The 12,111-nt window shown below is 40.5% G+C and overlaps 1 protein-coding gene across 1 annotated transcript in view; it reads right to left on the bottom strand.

Annotated features, from left to right (window-relative positions):
- Positions 1 to 12,111, bottom strand: part of MYH9 (myosin heavy chain 9) — a 65,995-nt gene that overhangs the window by 38,443 nt on the left and 15,441 nt on the right. Inside the window, exon 3 of the mRNA XM_015862207.2 lies at positions 8,516 to 8,672. Coding sequence (XP_015717693.1) covers positions 8,516 to 8,672 — 157 coding nt within the window. The remainder of the gene's footprint in view (positions 1 to 8,515; positions 8,673 to 12,111) is intronic.

Genomic DNA, 12,111 nt, shown 5'->3' with positions numbered 1-12,111 from the left:
AACTTGAGTGCACTCCATGCTGTCCTCTCCAGAGAACTGCTTAGAAGATATAACCAAGTCACCATTCAGGTTTCTTCGTGTGAGATAGAGAGACTGAATTCTAATTAGGGAAGGCTTTATAGTCAGGTAACTTTTCATGGAACAGGAAAAGCAAGTGAACCTACCAAATTTGAGATTCTGTCTTTTCTTAAACTATTCCAAAAACAATATTGGAAACATTAGGTTCACACACTACAGAGAGGTTAACCTGCTCTGAACTTGCTTTGCTGGAAACTGCCTGTATTCAGTTGAGCATAAAAGTTTAGAGGAAAATAATCTGCTTTATCCCAGTTAATACCATCCTCAGAAAGGAGCTGATCAGCCTAGGACTGGAAGAAAGCAAGCAAAAGAAAATTGTCACTCATAGAGTTTTGGATCAGAAAACACTTCACATCTAAAACCAGACACCTGCAAGTTTATTAGCATTACACATTTGTGTTTTTCAAGTGCTGAATTTTATTCTTTTGCCTTCAAGATATGTACTCCTTTTGCTGAGGGAGTGCTGAAGAGTAAATGTGAGGCAGTCTTAAAGGCCTCACCCATTCCAAGTTCTCAGTGGGTCAATGGCTCAGCAGGCACATCTGCATGACTGGGCACTGGGAAGGTGGATCAGGGGAATAACTAATGACTCATTTATGGATCGCCTAAGGAAACGTATTCTGTAGTAGTGCAACACTTAGGTGCAGTGCTCTATCACAAAATAGCTATATGAAAGGATAAGATTGTGCCTCTGAATAACATCTGCCTTTCAGAAGCTTGACTAGCCCATTTGTTCTAGAAAAGTTTATATTTGCATTCAGGTACCACAGTGGCTCTTCTAAGAAGCCTATCAGATAAAAAAAGATGCCCCTGATGACACACCTCACTTCTGGTAACCAACTTTGGTGTTGGAATCGTGCACTGGGGCTCATACAGGCAATGGAACTCTAAGTACTTCCTTACCACATCCAAGGTAGGATCCTCATTCTTACAAAACACACTGGTAAGCAGACAAACCAAATGTCGCATGGAAAAAGAGATGACCAACATCAAACAATCCTCAGTTTTCCTTTGGCACAAAAAACTTACGATCATCACAAGTTTTACTGACTTGCTGAGCAGCTCTTGTTAGAGCTACAATGGGGCAAGGCATTAACAACACTAAGGAATTACCACAAGAAGCCACAAAGGGGCAAGCACAGGATCTCTCTAGGCCTTAACACAAAGCGAGGTGTTGTCAGGTGCTCAGCAGGAAGAGCCACAGACAGTGTTTAAAAGCCCTCTCGGCGGTAGGGTTGCCTCCCCCAGCACACTTGTCTGGTGGCCCGCTGCAGCTGCGTTAGTCACCTCTGCTTTAAGCCAGCAAGAACGTACCTGCGAGTGCAGGCAAGCCACCGGCAGCGTGCAGACACTGCCATAAAAGGCAACATTCCTGTTTGCAATCCGGGGGAAATTCTTTCCCAGGACGGCAAAGCGGCAGTCATTGGGATAGCTGGAATTCTTCTAATTGTGTACAGACAGACAACTGAATAATGTGTTGAGCAACAGGAAATTGGAGCCTACCAAAGGGCCAAAGAGCTAACAAATACAAAAGCATAACTCTTAGACACGCTTCCAATTAAGACTTGTTGTAAACGCCAATATTTATTCTCTATACAATGCTGACTTGTGCCATCACGAATCCAAATCCAATTGCCCAGACAAGAAGCCACCTCCACTCTCCCACATTTTTTTTAGGCGATCATTTGACATGGGCGTACTGCACAACCTCAGTCAGCACTTGCCTTTACTGCGCTGTCAGTTGTGCAAGCAACCTACTCAGCAAAAGAGAATGTGCTGGGTACCATAAACTCAGTCGCTTATAATAACACAATCAAGAAACGCCTGATTAAAAGAAATCTGCATCTGCTTTTCAATCCTAAACAGAGTCACTTATTAAAAACAATTCAGAATAACAACTCATTAGTTAATTATAGCAACAGCTCTGTATTTCAGACCAGCTGGCGAGGAAGGCTTTTTATCTAGGCTCTTCCTCAGTTCTCATCACCACAGTATTCAAGAGACCCTAAGAAGCAGTGGGCTCAAGCATCCAGAAATGCAGAAGTAAGACATCCTTCACATTTAGGCTATACAGCAGGATGGTATAATGAGATCTCTAGATTAATTTTACTATATGAAAAAAGCAGATCTTACTTTTCTCAGTTTAAAAATAAAAGATTTAATTTTAGACTGCTTCCAGGACCTTCCAGGACACATTAAAAACTTAATTAAGCCAAAATTTGTTTCAACATGACAGAAATCTTGTACATTAGTGGTGCTCAGATAAATATTCTACTGTAAAATATCAGATCTGGAAGAATTCTGAACCACTGTGTTCAAATACATTGGCATTACTCATGAATGAACAGAGCTCTAAACTCTTGAATTTGTTTAATACATTTGGGGGTGGAAGAAGAAGAGGTTGGTAGGCTAGAACAGAAGAACAGAACGTGCAATTCAGGCTCCCCATCTCAGTTACAGCACATCCTACCAAGGCCTTTATCACCCACTTCCTCTGCATGAGTGACTGCAGTTGCAGGCCTGTTCATCTCCATAAAAGGAGAAGTGCTATAGCACTCACACAATGGTGACATCATCCCTCCAGCCAAGAGGAAGTGTAGCTGAAAGGCAAAGGCTTGGCTTGCTATCCGCTGCCTATAGCTGACTCATTAAGGCTACAAGCTTAACCGTAGCTAGATGGTACCACCCACCTTCTAACCACGGGGCCCGGCCCTGTAGGTTTCCGTTACTGTAAGGCTGTGCAGGCCTGCAGCCCAACTGGGGAACCAACTGTCTGCTGGCCAAGTTAGGGAGGTGACCTAAAGCAAGAAGTGGGCTGAAATGCAACACTTCAGCCACGCAGCAGCTTCAGTTCCTTGTCTCTCCTCAAACTTCTTGTCTGACCTCAAAGCAATCTTACAAGCACGTCCTTCCCTCGGGGCCCAGACACGTGAGGAGCCCCAGGCACCTGACAACGCTGTGCTACTGGAACAACCCTGCTGGCACAGAATCTCATCAAATGTATTCACAGCGGTGCTTTAACCTACGTGCTGCTTTGAGTAGGATCAAAAACACCCCAGGGAAACACCCAGACACAGACTGAAAACTTGCTTTTGCATTCCCATTTTGGGAATGTGTTGGAGAGAAGTTTCTAAATATGAATAACCTACCATCGAGCACGAGGGAAAGAGAATGGTAAGCATGGAATATTTAAGACAGCTCTTACAAAACACAGCTCCTAGATCTGAAAAAGGAAAAAAGTCACTTGGTTTGGCAGGATAGCTACAGTGCCAAGACTCAGCTTTGCAGTACATGAAGTCTGGAGGGCAAGCACAAGGAAAAAAGTGCCATTTCCAAAAATGAAATACATCCTACTGGATGAAATGTAAATATTTATTTCCCTGAGCCTGTTTTTGGACTAAAGCCCACAGCCCTTTCTCTAACATTTCAGGACTGAATCTGGAGATAGCGAAATGGGAAAATAAGTTAGGCTGTAATTTTAGGCTACACAAATGTTTACCAAGTTCTGACAGGAAAGAAAAACCGCTGTACAGCCTGCAAAAGCTCAGGCTGCTCGTGGTCCTAGGACAGCGTGCAGAGGGGGGACTGACAGAAAGGGCTGAGCTTTTATGTAAGAACTGCCAGAAGGCTCTCGCTCTGGTTTGCAGGAATGAAGCAAAAAGGGTGTGGTAACTACTAAAAAACAAGTGGGCAATGGACTCTTTTTAGCTCCTTGTTCTATTGAGAACCACATTTCAAGATGCTTTCTTTTCAGAGTTGCATTCAGAAAGCTCAAATGATTCCACGCACATAAAACACCTCTTAAGAAAAATCAGAAACTGCTTGCATCTTTTCTTGCAATCTGTACTCAGACAGCATCAAACAAACATCCTCCGTAATTGGTATCCCAATTTAATGCTGCCCTTTGCATCAGAAATTTGGACAAATCTCAGAAATAAACTAGTGAAACCACATGCTATTTTCCTTTGGTTTTAGTGGAAACAGAATTGACTTTTGCATGCGACTTGAGAGAGACATCTGTGCCCTTGCATAATCCGAGAAGACCTTCAATCAGCTATTCCTGAATTGGTAAACACAGAGAATATCTGACAGAAAATAAAGGTGTGTTTTGGGGTAGCACATTACACAGTGCAGTATAGCAGAGCAGAGTTACAAAGCAAGCTGAGAAAGCAGCACTGAGATCCAGAAATTAGAACAGAAGTATTCTACTAGCTTGGAAACTTTAGAAATATGTCACCATCTGAGAAATATGAATAAAATACTTCAAGGTCATGTTCCACAGGAGCAGACCTCAAGGACTGTTTCTTATAAAAATGACAGCTGGGTCTAAGGTGCATCTAATGACCTGCAAAAGCAAGTAATTTGTCTTACAATAGCTAACCCTTTCTTCCCTTAATATAACAAGGCTAAGAAATTTCAGAAAGGTGCTATGCTTCATGATTTTTTCTTTTAAATACCAAACTCATTGACTGCTTAAATCTCAAGCCGCTGGCTGCATAGGTTCATCTGCAGATTAATCCATCAAGGTCAAGGAGGATTTAATAACTGTATAATGTTTTTAAGTGTTTTGTTCAGTGAACCATTAGGAACCCTATACTGATACGCAGAAAAACTGGATGAGAAGTGAGATGAAGCACTTTCAATAGCAATGTGCTGCTTATACCTTCTCCTACCCATCTTTTAGTTGAGCAGAGGCTAATAGACGGGCAGAGAATGTGTATAAGGAAAGTGTTTTGGAGAAAAGGTTCCAGAATAACCATGCATGTCAAAGCTGTTACAAAGAAGTTTCAGACACTGACATTTAACAATGGTCATCATGCTCCAGACACCAAGAAAACTCACAGCTTATTGCTAGCTTAAGTATTTGACACAGAAAATTTCCTTTGTGTGTTCTGAATAGACAAACAGGTGCCATTTAATAGCTTTAAAAGGTTTTTTTTTTTTCCTTAATAGATCCTCTGGAGAACATCAATTGAGGTAGCGAATTTATCCCTTCAATGAACATCTGCTGCTTTGCAATAATGATTTGTCTGCTGAAGAAACCATTCCACTTGTAGGCACTCTACTTCCATCATCAGTGCCAGAAAAATAACTCTTCTGAAAACAGTCAGACCTGAGGCATCTGGAATTCAGGTTACCCAGGGAACAGAAACATTAAGAAAAATGGTTGTTTTCTTGGAAAACAAAAATGTTATAATTTTCTCAGAGTTCTTCTCTTGAAACTTAAGAAGTATCCCCAAGCACCATGCAGCAAAATTGTGGGTTTATCTCATTTCTGAGTCTTAATGTCCTTGGTTGGAAAAAAGGAGGGGGATACTTAAAACACGTTTTCCATTATATTATAGCTTCAAGGAAATGCTTTTGGTGAAGTTTAACCAGAAGAAAAAAAAAATAACCCCAAAAAACCCACCCTACAACTTAACCCCTTGGGATATAAGAATGCCACATGACACTTTTCTGAATAGAGTAACCATGGAAGACACAAAAAGAGGACCAAACTTAGTGCATTGGCATAGATGCCTGAAAAGGGTTAAATAGTTTCTGGATTAGCAGAAGTTGGAATAAAATTCTCATCTTCCTCGCCCTTCCCTAAAGAACCTCCCTTTGCTTGTTAGAATACCATAAATTGACTAAAAATCAGAAAAAAAGAATTAAAAAGGAAAAAAAAAAAAGTCCAAATCAATTAACATGCAAGACTTCTCCACTCTGTCAGTTTAAGAGATAACTACACACCATGCTGGCATAGGTCAGTCACCAGCCTTGCTATCCTTCTCCGGACTATGAAGGGAATCCTTGCCTTTGGGGCTCAGAAAGCATGGTAGGGAAGACAGACTAATCCTAAATGCCTCTAGCTCATGTGGAGAACTGTACCCTTTTATCTTCTATTCTCTGAATGGATTCCTGCCATACCACTGGCTGCTGCATCAAGCCTCCCCCACTGCTAAGCAGCACTGAGAAAGTGGAATAGGAATGTTGCTTTCCATTGCCCTAGAGGCTAGCCAGGACCAGAGACATTACAATAGCCTACTCACCTTTGCTCCCAGTAGCATACAGTGGAATGCTGCTGCTAGCCATTAAAATAAAGCAGCAAATAACCATATAACAATGTCTGGGCATTTTTTGCTAGCAAACATACAGACATGATGTGTAGAGAAGAGCTGGGACAAGCCTCTAGATTGTTAAAATTACTGATAATACTGTGTAGCTAAAATAACTCTGGCTTTTCTTCACCAAGTGCAAGGTCCCGCAGCAGGGTCAGGGCAATACCAAGAACAGATATAGGATGAGCAAAGAATGGCTTGAGAGCAGCCCTGAGGAGAATGATTTGGGGGTGTTGGTTGATGAAAGACTCAACATGAGCTGGCAACGTGTGCTTGCAGCTCAGAAAGCCAACTGTTTTCTGAGTTGCACCAAGAAAAGTGTCCCTCCCAACCCAAACCGTTCTGTGATTCTACAATTCTGGAAAAGGCAAACACTCCAGAAGAGCTCATAGCAACTTTCTGCTGCTAGGAAAAACAGTGGCAGGGCTTCCAGTCTTCAGCTTTGAGCACCAACACAATTCAAGTCTGAGATTTCTGAGTTTTAGACTTCACTCAAGAAGTGATGGAATGGAAACACTTCTCTTTTCAAAAGGAAAGGAAATATCCCTGTAGATCAATCACCATCTCTGAAGCACTTTCAGACAAGCTAAGCTCATCTGTCCCTTCCTGCAGCTGTCTGGACATACACTACAACATGCAAGTTATCTGTGTTATCTGGCAGGGAAGAAGAACAAGGTTTAACTGTTAACAATGGAATGATAAAGACATCTTCAGTCTCTTTACAGCAATGCCAAAGAGTCCGTCTCTGATACTATGTAGAAAAGATTTCTTGTTAGGGAACCGTAACTTTGGTAGGGATTAGTCAATAGCTCATTTAAGGAAAATATATGTTGGTACTTCAGCTGACAAGAAGGAGTGAGCAAGAGAAAGAAGGAAGTAATAAAGGAAGTGAAACAGTGATAAGCGCTTTGCAGACAACCATACTGCCATATATTGTGCAGGAGGTGCATTTATCTCTGTGATTCATGGCAAATCCAGTCTTGGTTCAAAGAAAGAAAGGCCCTATGTAGATACAGGTTTGTTTTTATTTCCCACCTGCTTACAGTACTTCTTCCAGAGTAATGTTTAAGTAGTATAGATGTATTTTCTTCAGACCTGTCACATCTTCAATGAACTGCCATCAGTACTCTGCTACTAGTCCACTGCTGTATGGCTCTCCCCTTCACTCTTTTTACCAATACAGCTTAATTTATCCATCATGTTAGCTCTCCTGTGTGCTCTGCTCCACATGGCACCACACATCAGCAAACTTCCTTGACATCCTCCACAAGGAAAAACTGTTTAAAGTCATTAACTCTGGCAAGTGGAAGAAGTTTTTCTTGCTTTCTTTCCACTCTGGGCAACCACATTGTTATATTCTTCCCATGCTTGCAAGTACAAATAACAGTGAGGGCAGGGAAAAAGCACAAGTGTTTAAAATTGAGTCTAATTAGAATTTTAAAGTATGTTTTTATTATAACTGGCATTTGTTCAAAAAGTGAAACTAATGACGAGACTCTGAGAGACCAACACCTTAATCATCATTGCTATCCATCAGAAAAGTCAAATTTATACCAACCAGCCAAATCAAGCCTCTTCACATAACCCAAGAAGAAACAGGAAGCAAAGCAGAGTACCTCCATGTTTGAACACTCTCCAGGCATCCCACACATCAGCACCAACTCTGTGAAAAACCTCCTCAGAGAAGGAGAGATATATACCCAGCCTTCAGAACTCCGTAATTAAATTCTCAAGTGACAATCAAGGAGATAAAATATACAGTTCTTCCTCTTGGTATAAAGGGAGTTATTAGGGAAACATGTCAACCTGCTTGCTTGCTTTTACCCATAAACAACCAACAAATGTATTTAGTATTGTCTAACAGAACAAGAATGTAACAAAACAACTAATCATCAGTAAAACTACTACTGATCATCACATCCCAAAATGCATGTTATACCAACCTTGTTTCACCCAACCAGACTGCATGGCTGGATTTTAACAGTTTTCGTAAGTGATTGCACCTATCTGTAGCTATGACTCCATAGAATTATAGAGGGAAGATCTATTTACTTCAGTTATCCTTGCATGCTTCTCTAAAGCCTGCTGTGCTGAAACCGATCAGTTTATGTAATTATGCACTTGTCTGACCCCCCTGCAATGTTCTTCAAAACACCAGACCAGGAGAGAGCTATTCACCTGAGCACAAGAACTAGTACCAAGCAGGTGTCGTGCCTGTAAGCAACGGTGCAGCAATGCCTTTTGATAGCAGTAAGATGCTGTTCTTCTACAATGTTTTGACTGCAATCCTGGTTTGTGATTTCAACAAACGAATCGTTACCTCAGTAAGCACTTACCTTGCATCATACTCCGGTAGGCTGTGTCTGTGATGGCATAGATGTGAGGGGGCATCTCATGCCTCTTTTTGCCTTTGTACATCTCCACTATTTCTTCTGAGTATATTGGCAGGTTCTTGTAAGGATTGATTACCACACAGAACAGGCCTGAGTAGGTCTGGAAAGAAAACGCCCCCAGCAATAAGGAGTTAAAATTTTGTATACTTGTGCCTTTTAACAGCATATTATTTGAAAACAGATCAGTCATTTTCAAGTGCTTCTTCCAGTGATATTAAGAGGGATGCCTCCCACTAAGCAATATTAGAATATCAGCAACGCCTAAAGTTATATCAACTTGGATGGTACTCAACCTTTCAAAGTATGCAAATAGCATCAACTGACACATTAGTCACGTCGATAATCAAAGTGGCCTACTCCCTAGCTAATTAACAGCCTGTGAGGAGTGGCTTTGCCTCCTTTCAAAATCCTGATATTTGTCTATTTCATTACATAAAATAGGCACTCAGCTTCTAGAAAAGAAGCATTTTACATCACGTTTGTGTATCTACTAGATGAATTTATTCAGTAATCAATCAACTACAACATAATAAAACTTCACATGAGAGCAAGTCAGTTTACTTGTGTCCAGAAATGGCACAGATGATGCAGAGAGACAGCAAGACATTACAGAACACAACACAAAGATATATATTCTCTGCACTCTAGCACAACACTCATGAAGATATTCTTGTCTGCGCTCAACAATTTTCATGCTAAATGATAGCTACTAATTACAGGAAAGGACAGATAGCACATCCTTGGAGTCTTACTGATAAATGAGTGTTACTGGTGGCATCAAATCACTTTGTGAGGCCTTAATATATTGCCTGTAGGAGTCGGGCTTGCTTATTTTCTGTTATCTCCCTGCTCACTTATGCTCGGTATGCAGAAAATAGGCTGGACACCTCTCTAGATGAGAAAGACTAGATAAGTGCAACTTGACAGGACTTACATATAAAGTTTATTTGATGAAAAGCTGCCCCTCCATCCCACACTTAGTCAAAACATGACTCCAGCAGAGGGAATCACGCCAAAATAGTTACTAAAGGAATACCAACATACTCCTTAGAGATTTTCAAGACCACTGGACTAGGCTGAATTCAGTTTTGACCCTGCTCTTAATGGGAAGTTAGACTGGATGGCCTCCTGAGGACCCTGCAAACCCAAAGACTTTTGTGCTTTACATGTAATGATTGCGATCTAGTTGTAATTGTAATTGTAAACTAGTTTCAAACTAGTGAGTATAGAGAACAATTTAACAGTATTCCATTCTTGAAGAGTCAGGAACATTTGCCAAAGTTTACTTCTAATGCATTCCATAGCAAAATTTTCTGATCTGAAAGCAAATTTCAGCTTCTCAATTGGTTTTCACTGAGTTGAATTCTGCAGTTCTAATACAACTGTCAAAATATTTTTAGTGAAAGTATCTTTTTTTTCCTCCAAAATTCTTTTGAAATCTAAATATCTAAAAGCAAATCTAAGAAGTGTTTTAATTGCAAAGGCAGTAGGAAAAGACCTTCCATGTTGCTTAGATGCTTTAAGAATAGCATTCCATGCCTTGGTGCTGAGTTTTAGAGTTCCTTATCAATTTTAGAGGCTGCTGTCCAAAACATCTGGATATATGTAGCCCTCTACAGATACTTGCAGTGCTACCAGAAGAGTACATTTAGCACCTTCTATTGCTGATATCTCTTCCATTGTTTTCTCAATGAAGAGAGCTTTGACGTGGTAAAGAGTTCTCTACAATAAGAGCAGAAAGTACTTAATCGGATTTAGCCTCTTAGCTAGATAAAGGAAAGAATTAGAGTACATTGATCAGAAGGATGAAAATAGCATCTACTACACAGTTCACAGTTCTATATCTAAGTTTTCTATGCACTCATTTAAATCTTAGGTAATTAACCTATTCACACAGCACAGGACTTCAGGAAGCTAAATGTCAGTGAGATTCTAGTCAAGTTAGCTATGAGATAGTGCTGGAAAGGAACTATAAGTTGCAGAAACTAACATGATTACTAATTACTTTAACCTCAGCTTCAGTCCTTCATCATGAGAGACAGCACTTGCATAGTACAAAAACAGCAGCTGAAAGTCTGGGTCATGCTTTCCTCATCTTTGAATACAGTAGTGGAGAGGTAGAAAGCAGTCTACTCCAGAGTACTGTATTCACTGTGCACTCATTACACTTCTTTTCCCCTATATTAGCATGGGAATTGCTAGCACTGTGGAATTACATGTTCTCCTTAACACTTCAGTTCATGCCACAGAGGAGTAAATGAAAAGAAGTGGCAATATGTGAAAAGGAATTTGAAGTCTTCCTGTCTGTATTTGTATGACTTCTTATGGACATGTTTGCCCACAAAGAAGAACAGTCCCTTTTCAAATAAAAATAGCGCAAGGGTCTGAAGTTGAACTGAAGCATTCTGCTGGAGGAGAACAACAATTTAGAAGAAGGCAGGCATTAACTTCCTCAGACTGATGAAACAGGCCTGCAGGAAAACCTTCCTTCCTTGCTATGAAAGGTGTCAACAATCAGTGTTTTGTAACTGACTATTTGCTCTATCAAGCAGTGCTATGCTTCTTGTAGCTGTAGTTCCCATGGAAATAAATAGGAGGCATTACTTTCAGAGTGACCTATGGACACTGCACGTACTCCTTCAAGAGGATTAACCATCAAGCAACAGCCGCTTCAGTGAAAGTATCGTAAGCATTCACGTTAATCTTCTGACTTGAGAAGAACTGCTGACAGGTACGATCAGTCCATTTCACAAGTGCACAGAAACACCATTTTGGCAAGTCTAAGGCTCCGTAATAGAGCATTGCTACTCTAAGTTTATATGTGTGAAGGGTGTGGATTTTTTATTTTCAATACTACTTTCTACCTAACTAAAAGCACTCCGTTTATTACAGCCACAGATCATGTCTGAAATTTCAGAGGATGTCTTGCAAGATAAATGAAATAACCTACTGTACAGTGCACAACAGACTACATAACACTGGTGAATTATTTTCAACACCTTATTACATAATCTAGCAATGCATCCTGTTCTAAAAATGTTACACACATGATCTTGCATATCCTATTTCAACACAAGACCAAGATTCTTCCCTCCGATAAGAGGTTTTGACCAATAGCCAGAAGAGCTGTTCAGCTGCATGGAATAACTAACTGCATCAACCTCCTAAGTCTCAAAATCTTGAGACCAGAAGGTGATGGAATTTATACGAGCTTTGCACCCTGCAGGTGTTCTCTGATTATATAAGCAGAGGTTGTCCGTGCACCACCATGCCACACTAGAAGAGCTGTGGTCACAGCATCAGTCAGAACTTTTAGCTTGTGTTCATGTTTCTTAATTTAGAATACAACCATCCATAGAGGTTTCTAACCAAGACAGATAATTAGAGTGAACTCCTGCTATGCAGCAACTTGAAGATAACCAGGCTCTGTTAGGACAGAAGAGATTGTCTACAGCTTGCCTCATAAGATGACTAGAAAAAAGACTAAATCTCTTTGGGTAAGGTGAAGTAATAAGCACCCCAAAACACAAACAAACAAA

Source organism: Coturnix japonica, chromosome 1 (assembly GCF_001577835.2).
Source record: "Coturnix japonica isolate 7356 chromosome 1, Coturnix japonica 2.1, whole genome shotgun sequence".
NCBI classification, from domain to species: domain Eukaryota; kingdom Metazoa; phylum Chordata; class Aves; order Galliformes; family Phasianidae; genus Coturnix; species Coturnix japonica.
Note: the sequence above shows the minus strand (reverse complement) of the source record. Positions and strands in the feature narration are given on the sequence as shown.